Genomic DNA, 24,950 nt, shown 5'->3' with positions numbered 1-24,950 from the left:
GTGTCAAGAGAACCCCAGCCTCCGCCAGCTGTCCTGTCTCTTCCAGAGAGTAAGTTGGAGGAATGGGGCAGTGTGTTTCCACCAGGTGTCACATGCATCAAAAATAGCCTGGCTAAGCTACCGCTAGCAATGTTTTAAGACTTGTGAAGCTGTCAGATTTCCCCACCCTCCCTCCTCCTATATGTATGTCGGTCCTGAGGCTTGAACTCAGGGCTTGGGTACTGTCCCTGAGATTTTGTGCTTCAGGCTCAGAAGTAGTGCTCTACCACTTGATTTTTTAGTTTTTTGCCAGTCCTGGGGCTTGAACGTGGCCTGGGCACTCTCCCTGAGCTACTGCTCAAGGCTAGCACTCTACCACTAGAGTCACAGTGCCACTTCTGGCTGTTTCTGTTTGTGTGGTACTGTGGAATTGAACCCAAGGCTTCATGCATGCTAGACAAGCACTCTGCTACTAAGCTACATTCCCTGCCGCTTATATACTTGTTTTTTTTTGTGTGTGTGTGTGTGCCAGTCCTGGGGTTTGGACTCAGGGCCTAGACATATTCCTGAGCTGCTTTTGCTCAAGGCTAGCACTCTACCACTTTAGCCACAGCACCACTTTCTGCCTTTACTATTGTGGTTCTGAGGGATCAAACCCAGGGCTTCATGCATGCTAGGCAAGCACCCTACCAGTAGGCCACATTCCCAGCTGCTCTACCACTTGAGCCACATCTTCACTTCCAGCTTTTTGGTGGCAAATTGGATATAAGAGTCTCACAGAGGGCTGGGAAGGTGGCTCAGTGGTAGAGGGCTTGCCTTGCGTGCATGAGGCCCTGGGTTCGATTCCTCAGCACCACATAAACAGAAAAAGACGGAAGTGGTGCTGTAACTCAAGTGGTAGAGCACTAGCCTTGAGCTGAAGAGCTGAGGGACAGCACCTAGACCCAGAGTTCAGGCCCCACGACCGGCAAAAAAAAAAAAAAAAAAAGAGTCTCACAGAGTTTACCACCTGAACTGGTTTCAAACTACAGTCCTTGGACCTACGCCTCCTATGTAGCTAAGATCACAGGTATTAGCCACCAGCAGTTAACTTTTCATTCCTTTTGTTGTTGTTGGTTGTGAGGCTTGAACTCAGGGCCTGGGCACTGTCCCTGAGCCTCTTTGTGCTCAAGGCTAGCGCTCTACTACTTGAGCCATAGCACCACTTCCAATTTTTGGGTGGTTAATTGGAGATAAGAGTCTCATGGGGACTTTTCTGTTCAGACTGGCTTCAAACCATGAACCTCAGATCTCAGCCTCCTGAGTAGCTAGGATTATAGGCATGAGCCATTGATACCTGGCAAACTTCATTCCTTAAGTGTAGCTTTCCACTGTCTCAGCATTATTTAAGATAATTCCTCAGTGAATTGTATTGACACTCTTGTTGAAAATGAGCTGCCCATTAGTTTAAGGGCGTATTTCTGAACTCTGATTCTGTTCCCATTGATTTGTCCATCTAATGCCAGGACATACATTGCCTTGATTACTGAAGTTATTATGCTTTGAAACCTGGTAGCAAGTCCTGTTTTTTTCCCAATGTTGGTTTGTCTGTTTTGGGTGCCTTTCATCCCTGTGTGTCAGCATGCACACGACAGTCCTGGGGCTTGAACTAAGGGCCTGTGCACAGTCTCTAAACTTTTTTGCTCAAGGCTATTGCTTTACCACTTGAGCCTCAGCTCCCAGCTTTTTGGTGGTTAATTATACATAAGTCTCCCACTTTCTTGCCCTGGCACTGGCTTTGAACCATGATACTCTAACCTCAGCTTCCTGCGTACCTAGATTACAGGCATGAGCCACCAGCACTCAGCCTCCCCATGAGTTATCAGCTGATCAGTTTTTTAAAGGCATGTGGGATTTTGATAATGTGTTGGCTTATAGACCATGTTGGAGAGTACTACCACCTTTTCTTTCAATCTGTGGATGTGAGACAGCTTCCACCTATCTCCTTTAATTTCCTGTGTGCGGAGTGTGCAGATCCCATACTTACACACACTTATGTGTATATACGTTGTGTGTCTGTGTATATAAATGTGTATGTGTGTGTGTGTGTCTTGAGCTCTGGGCCTGGGAACTGTCCCTGAGCCTCTTTGTGCTCAAGGCAAGCATTCTACCATTGAGCTACAGTGCCACTCCCGCTCTTCTGGTTAACTGGAGACGTGTCTCACAGATTTTCCTGCCTAGCCTGGCTTTGAACCACAATCCTCAGATCTCTGCCTCCTGAGTAGCTAGGATTCAGCAGTGAACCACTGGCACCCAGCTTTTCCATACTTTAAAATTTTGCTTTATAAATGTAATTGCTTACCTTCAGTGTCTGATCCTGTGTCAAAATGCAACTGATTTTTGTACACTAATCTGATGTTCTGTAAGCCTGATATATTTCTTCTAACAAAAGATTATATTTCTTCTAACAAAAGATTAATGGATTCCTTAGAATTTCCTATGTCCATCCATGTCACTTGCATGTAGTTTTACTTCTTCTATGCAATGTTGAGTGAAGAGCAGATGTCCCTGTGAGACCCTGGCATAGGTGGCCCAGTGTGATAGCTGAGTTTTCATCTTAAGAGATTCGATTTGCAATTTTTTTTTTCTTTTTTTGGTCATGGAGCCTGAACTCTGGGCCTGGGCGCTGTCCCTCTGCTCTTCAGCTCAAGGTTAGCACTCTACCACTTGAGCCACAGCACCACTTCTGGTTTTCTGGTGGTTTATTGGAGATAAGAGTCTCATGGACTTTCCTATCTGGACTGACTCTGAACTATAATCCTCAGATCTCAACCTCCTAAGTAGCTAGGATTATAGGTGTGAGCCACTGGTGCCTGGCTTTTTTTTTTTTTTTTTTGGTGAACTTTTTACTCAAGACTAGCAGTCCACCCCTTTAACCATGGTGCTACTTCTGGCCTTTTCTGTTTATGTGGTACTGATGAATCGAACCTAGGCTTCATAAATACTAGGCAAGGACTCTGCCACTAAGCCCCCTTCCCAGCACTATTGATTTTTTTTTTTGTCGGTTGTGGGACATCATCTCTGGGCCTGGGTGCTGTCCCTGAGCACTTCAGCTCAAGGCTAGTGTTCTACCACTTGAGCCACAGCACCACTTCCAGCTTTTTCTGCTTATGTGGTGCTGAAGAATCGAACCCAGGGCTTCATGCATGCAAGGCAAGTGCTCTACCACTGAGCCACCTTCCCAGCCCCCCTATTGATTTTTTAAACAGGCAAAACACATTATGTGTTTTAAGGCCTTGCACTTTTTCTCTCTAGGCTGGGACTCTACCACTTGAGCCATAGCTCCACTTCTGGCTTTTTGGTGATTAAGTGGAGATGAAAGAATATCAAAGTATTACAGATTCTTACTGTGATCTTAAGATCTCAGTCTCCTGAGTTAGCTAGGGTTAGAGGTGGGAACAACTTGCACTTGATTAAAGGAGCTGTGAAAATAATTGTTCATTATTTTAAATTTACTTAGGTTATATCATACTGAGTGCTGTTTGTTGAATTTTATAGTGGTGTGTGTCTTTTTTTGTTGGTCGTGGTGGCTGAACTCTGGGCCTGGGTGCTGTCTCTCAGTTCTTCAGCTCAAGGATAGCACTCTACCACGTGAGCCACAGCGCCACTTCCAGGTTTTTTTTTTCTGCTTATGTGGTGCTGAGGAATCAAAACTAGTGCCTCCTGCATATGAAGCAAGTGCCAACCTCCCAGCCCTGTCTAAGTCTTGAATCATGATATAGCATGTGTTTTTTAAAACAAGATACAATTTTACTGCAACTCTGTTAGAGGGCAAGACATGATGACTGCAGGGAGGCCAGACTAGGCCTCACTTCAGGGCTGGGAAATGTGGCTCAGAGGGAGGCAGGGTGACTGTCTAGCATGCTAGACACCTTGGGTTCACAGTTCCTTTAAATAATAAGAGGGGCAGGGTGGAAAAGTTATAGAACCTGGCTAATGAGGGCGGCACCATCAGAATCTCTTACTGTGTTTTAATAGCCCCTAAAAGTTTTTAGATTCTGGATGTAAGATATTTTATTGTGGCTTACATGTGAACATATAAAAGCTGAATTTATGTGAAGTCTTCCTTATTTAAAACAACGTAGCCTAGTGTGATGGCACACTGCCTGTAATTCCAGCTTCTGGGCCTAGACAAAGCAAGATCCTATCCCCTCAAAATAAGAGCTGGGTGCATAGCTCAAGTGGTAGAGTGCTTGCCAAGCATTCTGGATTCAATCCCTTGCAACACATGCACACACGCGCACACGCACACAATGAATTTGAGGCTGTAAAGTTTTTTAAATGGAAAATAAAAAGGTTAGAAAACTTTAAAAAACCCACCCCACTCTAGATAATAGGTAAGCTGCCAATCAGTTTCTGACTTGTGACCTAAAGGTATGTGGCAGACATGTCAGTGAACACTCCTCACACAGCACGCCAAGGGTGATGCAAAAATAGTTTATTATGATATAGCTCATGTAAAGTGGAGGGATATTCACAAAGAGTGATCAGCCACAGGACTAGCATGTCATACAGAGAAATAAATATCGTGAATAAAGCAGCACTTCAGTTGTAGTGAACACTTGATCACAAGCTTGTAGGAAAAAAGCCAAAAGCTGGACCAGAAAGTGTTGAATTGTCAGTGGGGGTAGGGCAAGCTCAGGTCTGCTCAGTGTTCAGCTCCGCAGCCCTAGGGGTTTCTCAGACCTGAGATGAGAGCTGGCTCCACTCATTGAACCTTTATTCTGCATATAATTTCTAGTGTGGTAACAAAAATCATTTAGTTTTTGAACAGAAATTAAACACCAGCTGAGATGGTTTGAGCTTGTTGTTTGAACCTTTATTGTGACAGCTGAATGGATAGCAGAAGTGGTCTGTACATTTCCTTCATGGATGACTCCTCCCCTCAGCTGGAAGTCTGATTTGTGACCACGGAGCTGAGACACTCACCCTGATATGAGGGCAGTGTATGGAAGGTCACTGAGACTGGATTGTCCAGGAGCCACTGGGTAGTTTATGCTTCATAAATATCACCATGGACTTGAGTTTAAATCTGAGCAGTAGATACATTCAAAGGAAACTCCTAAAATCATTTAATATTCTTTCAATTGAAGCTTTGTGCAACAACACAATAATGAATTTAGAGTTCTTACAATCTATTCTTTGCTAAAATAAAACCAGCAAGGTGATATGGCTATCTTCTAAATGGAAAAAAAACCAAAAAACAACAGAAAACAACAAAAAAAAAACTCAGGACATGTTGACCATAGCAGGCTGCAGAAGATTTTTCTGAATCTGGTGATACCCGTTTCCCCAAACTTCATTTCTTTACACTGAATTTAAACTGTGCGCCAGGAAGGCTCTGTCAAACATGAAAATCAAAATGCCAGGCGCCAGTGGCTCACGCCTGTAATCCTAGCTACTCAGGAGGCTGAGATCTGAGGATCGCGGTTCAAAGCCAGCCTGGGCAGGAACGTTCATGAAACTCTTATCTCCAATAAACCATCAGAAAACCGGAATTGGTGCTGTAGCTCAAGTGGTAGGGCGCTAGCCTTGAGCTGAAGAGCTGAGGGACAGCGCTCAGGCCCAGAGTTCAAGCCCCATGTCCTACCAAAAAACAAACAAAAATATGGAAATCATAACCCAAGCTCTCAGTGAACCTTGGATCCTCCTACAGCTCTGGTGAAGTGCAGAAACACACTGGAAGCTTTGAGACTGCCACTGTGCGATCAGCTGTAACTAGATAGCTGCTCTGCAAAGCCTGCCCCTAAGCAGCCTAAAGCTGTGAGAAACTAGGTGTGGTGCCTAGGCCACCAGAGGCCTGTGTCTTCAGCTGCGGTTCCTCTGACAGGTCTCTACCTGCAGACCTTTCCCCTTACTTCCCTGCGTTTATGTGAGGACTCTGAAGGATTCTACCAAGAACAAGAACACTAATTCTCCTAGTGAACAAGTGTGGGTGTGATGGGTGGTGATCCTTAGATGCTGTACAGATTCTTTAAAACTTTCAGTGGCAAGGCTTTAAAAAAAGATAGTCATTAACTTCTGTTCTGCAAATGCTGCGTAGAGTACAAGGCTGCACTCAGTGCTTCCTCCCCATCTTGAGAAAGGGGTGTCATGATAAAAAACTAAAAAAGAAAAAAATTCCACACAAACTTTGTCACAAAAATCCCTGCAGTCACTTGTCACCAGTATTTATACTACTTGCCCCGTTCAGCCCACATACAGGAAAGTTTGAGGAAAACAAGCCCACACATCTGGGTTGTGCAGTGGCTCTCTCGTCCTGTGGACTCCACTTTCAGAAGGCCAGTGCCGTCTGTGTCTAGAGAGGTGAGACCACTTTCTAGAGGACCGGCATTCTTCTGCACGCAGGCAAATGAGGCGCTGGCCTATGTTCCCTTTTCCAGAAGGGACCAGTGCTGTTGCTGCAGCGTCAGTGTTCATCTGCTGCTAAGTACAGGTAGGAGTCTGCGGGCTCATGGCTTGTATCAGATGTGTACACGTAGGTACAGTGACTCCAGATTGCGCTTTGAGACCTTTCCCTGACATCAGGCTTTGTGAGGCCTGGTAGTGCATATCCAGCCTTAGTTCTAGAGACAGCTTGTTGGTAGGGATGTGCGTGCAGGGATTTGGCACATCCTGCCAGGCTAGGATACCATCCCTGGCCTCAGGCTCTGGCCACGTGGTACCCAGGTACCTCCTTGGGAGGGCACCAGGCAGAGGTAAAAAGGACTGCACTCACTCCTTGGCATGCTTCATGCGGGTACAGGCACGCTGTCCTTCCACACGTCCACCAAATCCTGTCAAGTGGTCAGTTAGACTCATGGACATGTTCACGTGTCAAAACTTTGGTGCATTGACCCTGGGCCTTGCGCTTGCTAGGTAGGTTCTCTACCACAGAGTGACATACTACCTGCCTCATTGCTGAATTGCCCAGGCTGGCCTCAAATTTGTGATCCTCTTGCCTAGTTCACAGTTGCACACTTTTTCCCAGGGCAGGCTTGTCTCTGAGGGCCCTTCTGTCTTAAGCTGACTCACTGAGCCCACATTTCCAACTTGGTTTCCTCCAGACTGCCTGCAGCTCTGCTTCTTACTAGGGAGACTGTTGGCCAGTGGACCCCCTGAAGCAGTGTCTCCTGCTTGCCATCCCATGCAGATGACGCTTCTGTGTGTGCTTGTGCTCTTGTTCCTGGCATGGTTTGCTTGCAGGCTCCTGGCCCATTTCAAATGAGCATTCACAAGAAAACATTCAGAACTGTGAAATGTATGCCTCTCACCATTCCCTTTGCTGTAAAGAGGGAAACCCTGCCATGGCTATCCTGTTATAGGAGCAGCCTGAGGCTCCCAGTCATCTCCACAGCCCCTGCCACCCAGGCAGCCTGGAGAAGGACCTTCCTGGCCACTGCACAGTCCACTTCCACATGCTCAGTTCTTTCTTCTTCCCTCCGGAATGCACCTGGGCCACCTTGTCTTTCCTGTCTGGTTACTCCAGCTGGAGGACAGGACTGTCCAGCAGAAAACAGACTCATCCTGACCCAGGAAGGAGCCATCCCTGCGTGTCACTGCTCACAGCTGCCCAGGCTGCCAGCTCTTTGCCAGAGAGGAGCCAGAATATATCCAGTGTTTTTTCCTGGTCATCCCCACACACTGAACCAGCCTTTTAGGCAGCGTATCTCTTGGGGTGAAGCTGGAACCCTGACTAGCAAGATGGGTGGAGCGCAGGTGCCCACTTGTTTATCTCCTGACTCCAACCCTCATATACTGCAAACCCCAAGTTCCTTTCCTAAGAGAAAATGATGACAAGAACAAGGGCTCTTTCTACCTGTGGTGGACCTGCTTTCATCAAAAGTGATGCAGGAGGAGGAGGTCACCAAGGAACCATAAACCATGCTTCAGTGGAGAAAGCATTAGTCCTCAGACACATGCACAGTGCATCCAGCACATTCCCATGTTGGCATTTCTCAAAACACTGGTGATCTGATAGATTGTTAAACACATCTGATTTGCTCTTGCTATTGGGAACATGGAACAGTAGCAAAGCAGTGTGCATCCCAGCGAGGAGAGCACAGAGGGTGAGCCACAGCCTTCTGACCTCCCGGGTTCGGTCCTCCTCCTGCACTCACTGGGGGTAGTCAGCCTGATTAACTCATCTAGAAACTGACCAAGAATTTCTGTACTTTTCTCTCTCCAAGTATCCATGTCCCCAGAGACAATCCAACCAACCCTTGCATTAGCACAAAGGAGAGCTCCAGGCCTGGAGTCAGTGGACCTAGCAGCTGGGGCTTTGTGTTTGCATCTTAGCAGGACTAGAACAGAAACAAGAGCTTTTCAAAAAGTGCTGCAGATTGTTCTGGGCAGGAAATAGGCCCTACTCAGACTGTTAGAAAAGCCAACTTTTAGCACTGGCTCACATTAGGGTTTACCACACACAAGCTGATACCACAAGGGAACTTTTCCAGAGCCATGATCAACTGGAGTCCTGAGCACGGTCTGTTGGCTGTGCTCTCATTGGGTTCTGACCACCCACTGGACTTTCCTGACTTTGAATGGAACCTCCTCTTGGGCCATCTCAAAAGCATGAGTTTTCCTTCAGGAAGACTTAAACCCAGCAACCTTCTCCCCTCTGGAGGCTCCTGAAGGAATTCTTCACTTCTGGCAGCCAAAGCCCCAGGCTGCAGGCCACCAATCCCAGCAGCTGGAAGACAGAGTGACTGCAGAACAGGGGAGGCATGGGCGGTGGAAGGAATGAGAGGGCCAGGGGTTTTGTGCAAGATTTAATAAAAAACAAAAATAGGAATGGTTGCTTTCAACATTTTCCAGGTTGTGAAAGGTTTGCCAGGATTATCTGGGGCGTGGTTCTAAGCTGCATTAGTGGAACAAATACAAAATGCTATCCTCCCAGGCCAAAAAGGCAATGCCTGTAGGCTGTACCCCCACCCCAGGCCTCCTCCTCCTCTAACAACCAGGCTGGCGAGCCACCGTAGGCCAAACCAAGACAGCCAGGTGGCTCTGCTGTGCCCAGCGGGGTTGTGTCCATCTGTGAGTGCTCAGGCTCGTGCAGCAGAGCAGAGCCACAGGCAGCTTCCTGCACTTGTGCTCAGAGGCAGGGCTAGCTTATCAACAGGCTGCTGTGCCTTAATACTGACAGTGAGTGCCCTGGGACAGCGGGAGGGCGCTGCTCACCCCACTGCTTGAGCTTGACTACTTTTGGAATACCATGGGAAAAAGCTGTGATAAAGACAACGGGAAGTCAGAACCAACACAGCAGGGAATGGTGCAGACAACCCATACACCAGTCTCTCATGCATCCATACCCACAGCTAACGTTGACAGTACAATAAAAAACAAAGGTGCAGACAAGAAGCCACGCTCGGGTTGTGCCGCTGCCAGCTGGGAAGAGTGCGTGTTGAGTGGACCAGGACGCAGCTAGTCTTTCTTCAAGTCCCTGGATTCAAAGAGCTTCAAACGCTCCTGCACCGTCAGGCCTTCCTTCAGACTCTGGTGGAGATAGGGCAGGAAGGAGAAGCGGTGTTAAACTCACTGACATGGGTGCCCAAGTGGTTTGGGTGTGCAGGCGCAGACAAAGAGGCGGAGGGGCAGTCTCCTGAGATTGATTAGTGGGCATGCTGGGCACAGTACCCTGTGAAATGTTACTGGTGGAATGCATTTTTCCTGCAGACTCTCACTTGGATGGAAAATGGAGAACTCAAGAGAAATGAGGATGTGTCTAAGCAGCGCAGTTGTGGAATTGTGAGCAGCAAGCAGACTGGCCCGGCTGGGGAAGGCCCTGTGCTGCTTCCACCACCTTCCTTGGTGTGCATGTGGGCACCTCCCTGCCTCTGCTTACCAACCTGACCACCTGTGTCAGGATGGGTGTCCTGCTCCCTGGGGCTGCCCCTGCCCCACCTCAAGCTTTTTTCTGATGGGAACTGAGGGATGGGGCCACTAGATGTTGCAGGTTTAGGAATGTGTCATTGTGTTCTATTGACACTTTCTGGAATGGAGAAGCAACAAGTCTATATACATGGAATACTAGATGTCCCCAAACAAAGGACAGGCTGCTAACAGGAGAGGTTACTTCCCAATTTACCCTTACAAATTTTCATCCGCACAAGAAACACAGCAACACTTTTTAGAAAGCTGGTTGGGTTTCAGCTGGGCCTGGCTTCTCACAGTGCCAACTCCTGTATTAGTGGTCAGCAGCAGGCTCAGCCTCATAAGCTGTTTGAGTCTCACCCACACAGAGCTGACAAGGCACAGGCTTTACCACTAAATAGGAACCCAAAGTTATTTCCCACTCAGACTAGTTTTAGGCAGAATTCAGGGCAGTGTGAAACTACCTGCTGGACCCCCACACAATTGTGGCTCCCTAGCACTGGGGTAGCTCATGGTTCTTCCCAAGGTTGGGGCTCAGCTTCCTCCTGGGCTGAAGAAAGAGGGGAGCTCTGAGTGCTTTCTGTTCTGGGGTACTACTGCTTATGAGTAGGTGTATACCTGCTTGAGACCCCTGTCTCAAGATGTCCCATGTTGGCTAGACTGAGCTGGCCAGCACAGAGCAGAACATCCAGTCACCCCAGGACAGGCAGCCTGGCACTAAGTCCCTGCTGGGACAGGTCAGCTGGAGAATGGCTGGGGTGGCCTGTACTGCTTTAAGTGCTCAGTGCTATAGGACCTTCAGTTAGGATTTCAGTCAGCAGCTGCTCCTGAAACACACGCAGACAGTCCTCCAAGACTTCTCCCTGCATACGCAACAGAAGCTAGGTAATAGGGCCAGGCTACAGTAGGCATTGGACGGCTCACAGGCAGAGTAAGCTCAGCTGGTTATGCTCATAATTCTGAGGGTAGAAAGCAGGCCAAACCCTGCTGCCCCTTGCATCCCCGCAATGCTCATCTCTTGCCACCCTCCTGGGGTACTGCTTTTGTAGGCTTTGGGTACAGTTGGCTCCCTTTGGGGCTCATACTTCCTCTACCCCACAAGTCTCAGATACAGGCCCCCACAAGCTCACAGCAGAATTAAGCTACCTATTTCTGCTGTGAGTCTCTGAATAGGCTGTGCTGCTGGTAAGCAACTAGCTTGCTTTGACTTACAGCACTGAGTGAGGCAGGAAAGAATATTCCTGGAAAACACCAGTCAGGGCACAGCAGAGACCATATAAAAAAGCATCAGTGGAGGCTAGTTTTGGCCAACTTGTTTCCTGTCTCTATGTGAGACTACAAGAAGGCTCCAAATGGATTCAGGGAGCTCTGACAGCCCCACAGAGTACCTGGTGTCCTCAGCATGGCTGTACAGCTCTGTCTTTCTGCTGGGCCCAAGCATGCCCTGCACACCAAATAACCCACCCTCCCTAAAAACCTGAGAAAGCACCATGGGACGTTGTCTCTAGGTCTCCCTCTGCCCTGCCCTCATCTTCCCTGTAAGTGGGGACTCATCCCAGCAGCCCTTCTCAGCCCTTTGCTCCCAGAATCCAGCACTGTCACCAGCCAGACTTTTGCTGCTGAGCCCTCTGCCTGTCTACATGTCCCTGCCCGGGGTCATGTACATGCCTGGAAACCCCACAGCACTGTTTCCTCCAGTGTCCCCGCCCCGCTTCCAGTTGTTTCTAGGCCTTATTCAAAGGCCCAAATCACCCAGTGAACACCAAGTTCCCAAGTGTTTTCAAGTGTTCAAAGGCAATGGCTGAATTCATCAGCTTTGAGCCTAGAACAGGTTTCCTTTTACTTTTTTTTTTGTTACATATATTTTTATTAGCTTATATATGCATTCCTTAAATACACCTGGACTTTTTTTTTAAAGTCATGTTTAAGCCTAGACTTAAGTTTTTTGTTTTTTTTTTGGGTCTGGTCGTGGGGCCTGAACTCTGGGCCTGGGCGCTGTCCCTCAGCTCTTCAGCTCAAGGCTAGGGCTCTACCACTTGAGCCACAGTGCCACTCCTGGCTTTTTTCTTATGTGGTGCTGAGGAATCGAACCCAGGTCTTAGGCATACAAGGCAAGCACTCTACCACTGAGCCAACTTCCCAGCCCCTAGACTTAAGTTTTCAGTCATACATTTAGGTACAAATGACTTGGGATTGGAGAATACTCAACACAACTAGGCTAAAGCCCTTGGGTGTTCTGTGCTCTTCCTAAAGGCAACTCCTTTCATATAAGCCTCAGGCTGATGTCTCTTGCTGGTGGCCAGGAGGCTGGAGAAATGGTAAGCTGGTGTGCAGGAGCTGGCACCTGGGTACTGTCAGCAGGGCAGCACTGTGCCTTCCCTGAGCTGTGCGTCCTTGTCAAAGCCACTGAGTGGCAGCCACACAGCACCTTCCTGCTGTTCTTCCTCAAACAGGTGGATTCCACCCATCTACCACCTTTATTAGGGCATCTCCCACGAGGCCTAAGAATCAAGCCTATCATGTTGTTAAATGATTCCTTATTAGGTGCTGGTAGCTCACACCTGTAGTCCTACTCAGGAGGCTGGGCTCTGAGGATCACAGTTCAAAGCGGCTTGGGCAGAAAAGCCCACAAACTCATCTCTAAATAAAAAAAAAAAATAGCTGGAAGTGATATTGTAGCTCAAGTGGCAAAGCACTAACCTTGAGCACAAAAGCTCAGGAACAGTGCCTGGGGCCCTGAGTTCAAGCCCCAGGACTGGCACCAAAAGAAAAAACAAAAAAAAGGGGGCAGTTGATACTCATCCTCCCTACATGTGGTCACCAGGCCATTTACTCAGCCATTCCCCCAGCTGCTGCACATGGTGTGCTGCTCAGTTTCTTGAATAAAGAGGGCGGGGTGGGGGGGGGGAAGGGGGAGAGAAGGGAAGGAGGAGAGGAGGAAGAGAGGAGAGAACAAGAGCTGGGCAGTGAGGACCAGCTCCATGTGTCAGGAGCTCCTGGGAAGTCTTCACTTGCCAAGAACAGCAGGTTTCTGCCACTGCCTATTTTGACACAGGGTAAATGGCTTGTTTCCAGAGAAGGTGTGTGAGTTCAGGGCTGTGCAGAGATCACACCTGCCCACCTAGCTGGGTCGGCTCAGCTCTGTGAAGGGGTTAGAGTGCCAGTTAGCTCCCCAGGACAGCTACTGGGACATCTCATGGACTTTGTGTGTGCTTGCTGAGAAAAATGGAATAAAGTAACGATTATGAAGGTGTGTGCTGTGGAGGTGTGAGCAGTGCATGCAGAGCCGCCCCGTGCAGGCCGTGGGTGGTGGTAGGAAGTGGTTTACCTACACGACTGGGGACCTGGAAGCGGACGCGAGTCAGTTATCCCATGAGACCTGCTCAATTACGGACTGTCAGAGGAAAAAGCAAAAATAAGACACACACACAATCAATCCTAATGCAGCATGCTGGCCATATCCCCTCCACCCTTCACCCTGGAGACACAAGGCTGACACTGGGAAGAGCCTGGGAACTGGCCACTGCATAGCTGGGGAGGGAGGGTAGACAGTTTGGTCTCTCAAAGACACATTGTCAGTCTGATGACCAGGGCACACAGGGATACAACAATAGGACAGTGGAGCTGCTTTTAGAAGGGGCTGGAATAAAGGCTAGCCTAGAAGGCAATAAAGCTGATTCTTCTGTGCCCTGGCCTTTGTTGATGTGGTCAGGAAGTAGTACACAAAAAATGCAAAACTTGAAGCCTCCAGAACCAGCCCATAATAGGGCTGGACTGGTGCCTGGACCTGGGGCCTGTAGTGGGCTTGGGATTGGCCAATGCCTAGGCCTTGTGTCTCCTCTTCCCACCATTTTCAAGCCCCCAGCAGGGGCACCCTTCTTACCTTGGACCTGATGTTTCTGAGTTGCCGGGTAACACAGGATCTGTCTTTCTTGAGGAAGTCGGGGTTGCTTTTAGATTTCATTATGTCTAAAGGAACAAACAGATCTATTACCTCTGTTTTCTAAAAAACCCTCTGAAATCAGACGATTTAAAGCTCTGAGCTCACCAGTGTAGTATACTTAGCTATTTAGTTGAACAGTCTAGGGTAAGTCAAACAATGACTGCAACACACAGTTGGCCTTTCAGGGAACATGGCAAAGAACCAGAGGAGGAATGGGTTGGGTGTTCCTGCCTGGACAGTCAGTGAGGGACAGGAGCTTGCTCCTGAGCTACACTTGCCCTATCTGCTAGGCAGACTAATTTGCACCATTACTCATTTGTGTACTGTTTCTCCTTGATGACAAGGTCAGATCAAGGCTTTTTCTTTTTTGTTGGTCTTGGGGCTTGAACTCAGGGCCTGGGCACTGTACCTGAGCTCTTTTTGCTCAAGGCTAGTGCTTTACCACTTTGAGCCACAGCAAAACTTCAGTTTTCTGGTAGTCTCATGGCCTTTTCTGCCTGGGCTGGCTTCAAATTGTGATCCTCAGATCTCAGTCTCCTGAGTAGCTGAGATTACAGGTGTGATTATAGCCAGTGCCCAACAAGGCTGGACAAAACAAACACTCAGTCATACTGCAATAGGCTTTTTTCAATTTTTACTTAATATGTTTATGGATCGCTCTCTAGGTCAACACAAAACATCTTCCTGACCTTTTTTACCTGCATTATCTTCTATTATGTATGTGCTTGGGCCATGTGCATTTCACACATCCTGATTTGTGCTTATGGTAGGTTACTGTTTCTATGATCAGCGCTCTGTTCACATTCTGTGTTTGCAGTTTCTGGAGGTATCAAAACAGATCAGCCAGACGCTCACACCTGTAATCTTAGCTACTCAGGAGGCTGAGATCTGAGGATCACGGTTCAAAGACAGCCTGAGCAGGCAAGTCCATGAGACTCTTTATTTCCAATAAACCACCAGAAAATGAAAGTTAAGGTGGCTCAAAGTGATAGAGCGCTAACCTTGAGCTGAAGAGCTGAAGGGCAGCTCCAAGGCCCAGAGTTCAAGCTTCATGACCGACAAAACAAAACAAAAAACAGATTAAAGACACACACATTCTCTCACTCTAAGTCCACCTCAGAAGCCACTGCTGTAGCACCTTAGTAGGCCATATTGCTGTATATCCTGACAACCTTCCAGAGGTCATGCCAAGGGCTCTTCTCATAGGTTGTGCCAGTGTTGCCATGGCTATTGCTCCTGGGCTGCTAATGAGAGAAGCTGACTTCCTTGGATACTATATTGGAGAGCTTGAACAGATTTTCCTATGTTTGTGGGTAGCTAAAAAAAAAAATCACTATGAGGGGTTGGGAAGGTGGCTCAGTGGTAGAGTGCTTGCCTTGCATTCATGAGGCCCTGGGTTCAATTCCTCAGTACCACATAAGCAGAAAAAGCCAGAAGTGGAATTATGGCTTAAGTGGTAGAGTGCTAGCCTTGAGCTGAAGAGCTGAGGGACCAGCACCCAGGCCCAGAGTTCAGGCCCCAAGACTGACCAAAAAAAAAAAAAAATCACTATGAATTGGGTGATGGTGGCTCATGCATGTAATCCTAGCTACTCATGAGGCTGAAATCTGAGGACTGCGTGCGGTTCAAAGCCAGTCTGGTCAGGTAAGTCTGAGACTCATCTCCACTAAACTACTCAGAAAAGGCTGGAAGTGGTGCTGTGGCTCAAGTGGTTGAGGCCCAGAGATGGTGTCCAGGTCCTGCGTTCAAGCCCCAGGACCAGGAAAAAAAAAATCACTTTCAAGGTCAGAAAGAATAAGAATCATGGATTTCTGAAAGTATCTGACAAGGTGTGGCTTTGTAGTCCTCTTGGTGGTCTGTCCTATATAGCACCTTTATGTTTTTAGCCAATCTAGAGAAGAAGAGTCAGTCCTGCTTTCTACTGGAGAAGGTAGGTGCTTTCTCCTCTACCTCATGCAGGGCTTTTTCAGATTTTATGGTAAAACCTGTAGTTAAACAACCAGCAAGAGCTTCCACACAGTTGTAGAGTTCTTCTGGAAAACAGACAAAACGATTTTACTATGGAAATGTGCTGATGGAACAGCTTCTCAGAGCATTTACTCTGAGATGCAGAAAAAAAGGTAGCACCTGGCAGCTGACACATGCAGGGCCCTCTCCTGCATTCCTGCTTTACAAGAAGATGAGATCTACGATCAGGATCCTTACATTGTGACTAAAATCCAAGGAGCCCCAGAAGCAATCGTTCAAAGCACTAACCATATCCCGACACAGCAGTGCTCTCAGGGGATTTCTCTCCCAGCGCTTCTGTAGCTGCTTTTAGCTGCTCTTTCAGCCTGCTGATATCACAGTCAGCCTTGGCCTTGGCAATGCTGAGCTCTGTGTAGATATCTTTATACTTGTCACTCGCGTACTTCTTGTCCTAGGAAATGAGGAACAGAAGCAAATGACAGCAATGGCTAGAGGAAAAGGCTTCTATCAATTCCCAGCTTCTACCAATACCCATCTTAGGGCCGACACCTTTCTGAGGAGACCTGGCTACAGCTGGGAAACTTACTGTTCTCCTGTGCAGTATCAGAACGCATGGACCTTCTCTGAAGGCAGAAACTGAGTATGAAGAAAAATAAATGGGCCCTGCAGACAGGATAGTCGGTGTAAAAGGATAGACCTCTGCCTGCTGGGTGTGGCCTTGACTGTACATCTAGTGGGCTCAGCCAGGAAAATCCTGTGTCAAAAATTCCATTGCCTCCCTTTTTTTTTTTTTTTTTTTTGGTTGGTCGTGGGGCTTGGGCGCTGTCCCTGCGCTCTTCAGCTCAAGGCGAGCGCTCTACCACTTGAGTCACGGCATCACTTCTGGTTTTCTGGTGGTTAATTGGAGATAAGAGTCTCATGGACTTTTCTGCCTGGGCTGGCTTTGAACTGTGAGATCCTCAGATCTCAGCCTCCTCAGTAGCTAGGATTACAGGTGTGAGCGACCAATGCCCGGCCTGCCTCCCTCTTTTTGAATCCAGGAATCTCCTAGAGGAGCCAAGTCAGGCCTAATTCTGGATGGAAGACAAGGCTTTCCTTTTACCCCCTAGAACATTTCTCTGGCTATCATTGCTCCTGCTCAAGTACCCAGAAACATGAAATGACAACCAGATGGCCATGCCAGGTGGGCTGCTCACTTCTAGAGCTTGACTTTGGAACACTGACCCCTTAAAAAAGTAAAACTCCAGATTGGCAGTGCCAAGCCAGGGAACACAACCTCCTTGCCCAACTCTAGTAGTGAGGTCATTACCCGAAGTGCCGTTTGGAGTTCGTCCTTGAGAGAGCTGATCTCCTGCTTCAGGTATTGTATTTCTGATTCCTTGACCCGCAACAAGACCTAGGACGACAGAGCAAGAGAGAGAAAAAAAATGACTTTCGGCCAAATGGATGGCTGCTCTACGTACCATGGAGCCCAGTACCCAACAGAAAATAGAATTTTCAGATTGCATAAAGCTTCCTCTTTATGAAGAGAACTAGGAAGAAGGAAAAAACAACTACCATCCTCCCCAGTCCCAACAATTGTATGCTTCAGTCTCAAGACCTAAGTGCTGCTGACCTGTTGGTCTCCTGGATGGAAGCTACAAGACATGGGATACACTGTTCTGGTGGAAACTTCTGCCATACTTACCTAGCTGATTTTCTCCACTGTGCAGTATAGTCTTCATTATGTGGTGAAATTTTAACCTACTGGTAAATATCTTAACCTAATGGGAGAAAACTACGTGCCTATCTGACATCAGAATCACTTTGTTCCCCTCTATTTTTTGAAATAGGATTTCACTCTGTTGTTTAGGATGTAATGTGAGGCCTGGTTCATTACCTCTAACTCGTAGGCGTCCTTGCCCTGTGTGAGGGGTGATCCAGCTGCCTCCCCACCACCATCCCCGGTCAGCAGTGTTCGCAACCTTGTGATCTCCGCAGCCAGGCGGTTATTCAGCTCCTAAGGAACAGCAACACAACAGAACAGAGACCTTCCACAGAGCTACCCCTGCACTTGGGAAGGTCATTTCTCCCAACAGTATGCAAAGACACAGCAGCAGCAAAGCTAGGAGTATTTAACATTACCATGTGTGAGGTACAGCATTTAAGGCTGTGTGATATAGCCTCTTAAAAGCTATTGCCTGGATATTTGCATATAGTATTGTTTAGTATTGGTTGAGGACTGGCTCTAGGACTCGTGAGAGGTACCAGAATCTGTGGAGGCTGCAGTCACTAAAAAAAGTAGTATGGTACTATATGGAACCAATGCACATCCCCCCTCCATAGTCTTTTTAAAAAATCTTTTACTGTTATTATGAGGAGTATTATGAGGGGTTACAGTTACATAAGTCAGAGTACATTTCTTTTTTTCCCCGGTCATGGGGCTTGAACTCTGGGCCTGGGCACTGTATCTCAGCTCTTCAGCTCAAGGCAAGCGCTCTACCACTTGAGCCATGGCACCACTTCTGGTTTTCTGGTGGTTTATTGTAGGTAAGAGTCTCATGGACTTTGCTGCGCAGGCTGGCTTTGAACCACGATCCTCAGATCTCAGCCTCCTGAGTAGCTAGGATTATAGGTGTAAGCCATTGGCGCCCGGCTTTTTGTTTTTGGCCAGTCCTGGAGCTTGAACTCGGCCTAGGCAACTGTCCCTGAGCTTCTTTTTGCTCAAGGCTAGCACTCTACCACTTGAGCCACAGTGCCACTTCCAGCTTTTTCTGTTTATATGGTACTAAGGAATTGAAACCAGGGCTTCATGCATGCTAGGCAAGCACTCTAACCACTAAGCCACATTCCCAGCCCAAGAGTACATTTCTTTTGGGACAATGTCACACCTTCGCTTGCTCTCTCCCAGCTTTTCCCTCCCACTCCCACCTACAAATTGTATAGTTCATTTTCTAGTGAGTACCATTTTTGAATTCGTTCATCCATTATCTCTCCATTTCTGTGCCTCCTCTTATATATAAATGAATAAACAGGCAAAACCCCCCAAAAAACAGCAAAAAAGAAAAAAAAAACCCTTCTTGTTTCCATTTCTTAGAGTTCGTTTTGATAAATATTATTTTGTATGATACTGGGTATCATGGAGATACCCTATGTGTAGTTGGTTTGCATTGTTTAGGGAAGAGTACAAGGAAGTCTATACATTGCAGATACAATTTGTTCCCCTTAAGTATTTTTTACCTACATTTAGTCAAATCTGTGGATGCATAACCAGCAGATGCAAAGAGCTGACTGCATCTTTATAGCATAAGCTTTCATACCTTTCTGCTATTACTAACAATGTTTCCCTGTGTCATGGTTTGTCACATATAAGTTCCTACAGGATTTGGCCAACCTTCCCACTTCCTGAATTTTCTTTTTGGCTGACAAGGGGAAATCTTCAAGCCACTGTAGTCATGGTGCCTGGGCAGCCTCATGCATGATCCCATGTAGCATGTCAGTGGGCTCAGGGGGCCAAGGAGGAGAACAGGATGGTGCTGGTACAGCAATCTAATCTGGTGCCAGCAGAGAACTTTACACAGGACCCAATGTTATTGCCTCCAAGCCTCTCCCTTTCCCCAATCGATGCCCATACTATCCTGAGTGCACCCAATCTCATCTGATCTTGGAAGCTGAGCAGGGTCGGGCCTGGATGGGAGAAATAGCAAATTCTATGAGAATGATCTGATACTTATAAATGTAAAGCCCAGGATGGAATATTCTGACTCTGGGGACGAGCCACAGGCTATGCTCAGCAATGAACTGGAGGCTCAGAGAAGCCACCAGACTTAGGGTCCTGAAAGGGCTGAAGGAAGTGGCTCGAGACTCTAGTACCTGGTTTCACTGTGGCAGGGCAGCCTCATGTGAACTGCAAAGAGCTTCTGGCAACAGACAGAGAATAGCAAGAAGGCCACATACTAGGTATCCAGGACATGCTGTAGGGATGGGATATCTACTTCATTGTCACAGAGAACCTCAGGATAATCTTAAGGATGAAGCCTAACCCAGCCTGGGCTTACCTGGTTATGGGCATTAAGCTCCTGGTTTTCACGCTGGCACTGCCGTAGGGCCTGCCGCTCGGCCTCCAGCGCTTGGGCCAGGTGTGCATTCTCCAGGCACTTCTGTGAGTACTGCTCCGAGAGGACTTCCAGCTCCCGCTGCACTGACTGCAGCTCTTCCCTGCAGAGACAGCAACATTTAGCCCTGTGCTAGAAGTGCTTTGCACAACTGATTCCATGTCTAGCCTGCTCTGCTGTACTGCTGGGACTCCCACAAATGGCACCTCTCTGGTGATACCACTCTGAACAGAATCTAGTTACCATGGCAACACAGACATCTGTTTCTGAGAAGTCAGGATGGGACTCTTCTCATTTGAGAACTATTTTTAGAACTCCATCTTCTGTATCATCTGAAAGCCCAGGAACCACACAAGGAAAACAGCCCTCAGGATGCTATTCTCAGCCACCCTGGATCCAGAAGGGCCATGTTCTGTGGATGGAGCAGAAGCTGAAGACTTCTGGATGAAAGCCTCAACTCTGTCATCAGCCCAATCAAGTGAACATACATGCCATATGAGCTACTGTGGCCTGGGCCTGAATGCATTCACCGCTCCCAATGTGTGTACCTAGCTCTGACAAATCCCTTTTCAGAGGGGCTCTGCTTATATATATATATATATATATATATATATATATATATATTTTTTTTTTTTGGTCAGTCATTGGGCTTGAACTCAGGGCCTGGATGCTGTCCTTGAGCTCTTTTGCTCATGGTTAGCACCCTATCACTTTGAGCCACAGCTCCACTTACGGTTTTTTGATGGCTAACTGGGGATAAGAATCTCCAGGATTTTCCTTCCTGAGCTGGCTCTGAACTGCGATCCTCAGATCCTGGCCTCCTGAGTAGCTAGGATTACAGGTGTGAGCCACCAGTGTCTGACACATATGGGGTTTTTAGAGCCATGGAGCCTTGGGTACCAAGCCCTGGCCAGGCTCTCAACCCCTTATGACAAAGTAGCACTGATGCAGAACTAGTTGATCTTGGTAATCTGCCTTGGACAAGCTAGGCTTTTAAAATGTCATTTATAATTCCCTCCTGTGAAGGGGAAGCAGACAGGACTAAAAGGAAATAGAAATACTGCCTCAAGTGCCCGTGGTCTGCTTAAGGCCTGAAAATTAGTCGAGTGTTACTAAGAGGAACCAAGTAGGTGGCCTTTTTCCTTCCCCCTCCCCGCCATGAGAATAAAGTTTATTAAATAAAAAAATAATTTATTGTACTTTTTTCTTTGGATTTAATGATTACTTTTTGTTTTAATACAGGAAGCTCCAGTAGGCCATGTCTGCCTATGGAAAGGAGGGTGGTATGGGCTGACTTAGCACCAAGGCCTCATAGCCTCTCTGGGACCAGCCCGAAGGTTCACATTCTCAGAAAGGCAGGGTTCTCGACTCCTAGCCACCCCTAGCTATCCTCAGGTACTTGAAGGGAAAGGCAACTCACAGGTACTGCCGCCTAAGGGCTTCAATGTCAGAGTTGATGCTGCTGATTTGGGACCGCTGGCTCTTCTCTAATTCGCGCTCCATCTCCTCCCGGTGAGCATTCTTCATTGCTTCAATGGCTGTAAAGAGGACAAGGCCCTCAGCACCCAGGGCTGCAGCTGCACACTGTGGTGGCCCTTCCTACTGTCATTCCTCCCAAGAGACTAAGGAGGATAGACTAGTGTAATATTCATCCACCACTGCCATCAGGATAAGCTTGGTCTCTCATAGACCCATTCTCAGGGATACACAGACGGGGAGAATTTCCATACCAGTTCTCTCCAGGGGACTATAGGCATATTATTTCTGGTGTTAGAAAACCCAAAACCAATTAGATAAATTTGTAAAACAAGCAAGTGGCACACTTTCTTTGTTGACACTACAATAATGTCCCACCATGATGCCACTACACAGCAACAGCAGATGGTAAGACACACCACTCAAGGCTGTGACAAAACGGGAGAAGGGATGGCATCCATGTGCTCAGGCCAGGATGTGTTTCTTCCACAAGTGTCTGTCAGAGGGTCCGACAGAGGTGGAGAGCTGGTCCTGCAATGTCACAGGCAGCTGGCTCTCAATTGTTCTGGAAAGGCTCCTTGTCTCTGCTGTTGTCCAAATTAAACTTCAAGCTTGGTTGCAAGGCAGTGGACGTAGGCATCTCTGAATTGAGTGCCCCCTCCTACCTACCTGAGATGGTAGCCGCGGTCTCCTCAGCTAGGAGGCGGTCCTTCTCCTCTCTCAACTTCTCCAGCTCCCGCTGGTGCTGCCTCTGCAAGTCTTCAATCTTCTTTTGGTGAGTCTCCTCCATGGCAGCAAAGCCTCGCTCGCATGTGGCCTACAAAAGGCAAGATAACCTGTGTGTTTTTCCCAAGTGGGTACCCTGTGCCAGCACACTTCCCTATTCTGTTCCAGTGACAACTGGCATTTGCTGCATGTCACCCACAATAGGAGAGCAAGGAGCAGGCTCCCAAAATATGGAGACATTTTGGGACATGGCCACTGTTTCCAGCCACTGGTGCTTTGAAATCTGTGTGCAGCTATAAACTCTTCATCTATTTTCTGCCACTATTCTGAAGCCCATTTCTTTTGGGGGGGGATAGTACTGGGATTTGAACTCAGAGCCTCACACTTTCTAGGCAGGTGCTCTACTATTTGAGCGACCTCCTAGATGTGAACCTCATTTCTTCATAAGGAAGGTTGGTATTCCTCCAGTGGGAAGATGGTGTGGCAGAATTTAATCTGGCCAACTGTAGGTCTATTTCACCACCAGCGGGACTGACGGGAACAAGACAAGCATATACACTCATCATGTTTGGTTTGGAGTGATAGACTCACATGCAGTCACAAATGGGATGACCTGTTATGTTCTACCCATCCTGTGGGTTGGAGGCTACGCCAGCTAATGACCTAAAGTTGGTTATTTGACCCCTCAGCCACACACTGAGGGAGTAAGAATAGACTCTAGGATCTTCCTCCTGTAATCTGTCCCTTATTACTTCCTCTTTTAAAGGGGAACAGAGAAACCAAGTCAGTAAGGGCTGCCACCACCTTCCCCAAGACAGGACAGAAGAACCATGTTCCCACCTGACCTGGTAGGACATGGGGGAGTCCCAAGAGGAGCACATACCAACCCATACAGCCAAAGGAAGCCTAGGCCTTGCCTGCCAGAGCTACTTGTACCACTAAGTCACATATGGCCACATGCCTGGTGTGAGCAGTACCTTTGATCACAAGGGCACTCTCCATCCAAGCCTCAAGATATGCTTTGGGGCAGATTCACTCATTTTATTATTTTTCTTTGCCAGTCCTGGGGCTTGAACTCACGGCCTGGGCACTGTCCCTGAGCTTCTTTTGCTCAAGGCCAGCACTCTACCACTTGAGCCATAATGCCACTTCCAGCTTTTTCTGTTTACATGGTACTGAGGCATCAAACCTAGGGCTTCATGCATGTTAGGCAAGCACTCTACCACTAAGCCACATTCCCAGCTTGAATGGCCTTTTCAAATCCTTGGTTACAGGCAGGACTTCTACAAAGCATTAGCTGCACTGGCAAAGGTCTTCACTACTGTCCACTATGATCAGGAAGGACATCTCTTCTCCCCAGGGGCTTGACCCTGGAAGATGCATGTCTCCTGACCTGCTTCTCTGCTTGCTGGCCTCACTCCACAGCCAGGCCTGGAGAAACCTCTAGTCCTCCATGCCACTGCCTCACTCCCTGCTTTCCCCTCCCACACATGTGGTTCACACCTAGTTCTCAGGCAATATACTTGGCTACCAAATGCTGAGATTAGAAGTGTTTTCCAATCTCAGGATCCTTTTTTTTTTTTTTAAAGATTTCAGAATATCTGTACCATATATATGAGATTCTGGGGATAGACTAAGTCCAAACATGAAACTCATTTGCTTCACCTATACCTTATAAATATAGCCTGGCGGTGATTTTATACAGTATTGTTAAGGTGCCTGAACATCACATCAGATGTCGAATTTTCCACATCTCATTTTGGATTCCCAGAAATAGAATACTCAACCCTGCAGTTGACATATTTTGATTAGTTTCCAATGGTTTGGCATATATGAAGACAGGGTCAGAATTCTTTTGTTCCCTTTTTTCTAAGTTCAAGATCAAAATTTGAACTTGGTACCTGACGCTTTCGCTCACTGGCTAGCACTTTATCAACTGAGCCATGCCTCTAACCTCTCAAAAATTCTTCCAGCAGAAATACTGAGGTATCTTTAAAGACCCAGTTGCTTCCCTGTGGAGGTATCTATTTTGTACAACCAATGGATGCTAACTCAAACTAATTTTACTGGGGTTTTGAACTTCAGGCCTCATGTTTGCTAAACCCGTACTCTACCACTTAAGCCATGGCTCCAACCTCTTTTGTGTTAAGTTTCTTTCTTTTGTCTGTTCCAGGGCTTTAACTCAAGGCCTTGTGCTCTGGGTTGGCTTGCTTGCTCTTAGCCGGCACAATACTGCTTGAGCTACATTTCCTTACCTCCTCAGATCTCTGCCTCCTGCGTAGCTAAGATTATAGGCATGAGCCACTGGTGCTCAGCCTATGTGTATTATTTTCAAGATAGGGACTCACTTTATGCCTGGTATGGGCGGCCAGTCCTCCTGCTTGTGCTTCCCCATGACACTGGGGATGACAAGGCACATATCACCATGCCTAGGCATTGATCAACATGGAGTTCCCCGGAGCTGGGAAGGTGGCTCAGTGGTAGAGTGCTTGCCTTGAATGCATGAGGCCCTCGATTCCATTCCTCAGCACCACATAAGCAGATAAAGCTGGAAATGGGGCTGAGGCTCAAGTGTTAGAGCACTAATCCACAGCTGAAGAGCTGAGAGACAGCACCCAGACCCAGAGTTCAAGTCCCACGACCAACAACAACAGCAACAACAAGAAAAGATGGAGGGCTGGGAAGGTGGCTCAGTGGTAGAGTGCTTGCCTTGTATGCCTGAGGCCCTGGGTTCGATTCCTCAGCACCACATAAGCAAAAAGAAAAATACCGGAAGTGGTGCTGTGGCTCAAGCGCTAGAGCGCTAGCCTTGAGCTGAAGAGCTGAGGGATAGCGTCCAGGCCCAGAGTTCAGGCCCCACTACCGGACCAAAA

The 24,950-nt window shown here is 47.6% G+C and overlaps 1 protein-coding gene across 1 annotated transcript in view; it reads right to left on the bottom strand.

The window, feature by feature from the left end:
- Positions 1–8,755: 8,755 nt before the first annotated feature.
- Mprip (myosin phosphatase Rho interacting protein) overlaps positions 8,756–24,950 on the bottom strand; it is a 202,192-nt gene continuing 185,997 nt past the window's right edge. The window contains exons 18-25 of the mRNA XM_013016338.1: positions 22,021–22,168; positions 21,296–21,413; positions 19,819–19,978; positions 17,661–17,780; positions 17,091–17,177; positions 16,070–16,232; positions 13,754–13,839; positions 8,756–9,492 (exon numbers count right to left, since the gene is read on the bottom strand). Of these exons, the coding sequence (XP_012871792.1) occupies positions 9,421–9,492; positions 13,754–13,839; positions 16,070–16,232; positions 17,091–17,177; positions 17,661–17,780; positions 19,819–19,978; positions 21,296–21,413; positions 22,021–22,168 (954 nt within the window). The 3' untranslated portion in view covers positions 8,756–9,420. The remainder of the gene's footprint in view (positions 9,493–13,753; positions 13,840–16,069; positions 16,233–17,090; positions 17,178–17,660; positions 17,781–19,818; positions 19,979–21,295; positions 21,414–22,020; positions 22,169–24,950) is intronic.

Source organism: Dipodomys ordii, unplaced genomic scaffold (assembly GCF_000151885.1).
Source record: "Dipodomys ordii isolate 6190 unplaced genomic scaffold, Dord_2.0 Scaffold31, whole genome shotgun sequence".
Classification (NCBI taxonomy): Eukaryota; Metazoa; Chordata; class Mammalia; order Rodentia; family Heteromyidae; genus Dipodomys; species Dipodomys ordii.
This window is presented reverse-complemented; position numbering and strand designations above follow the sequence as displayed.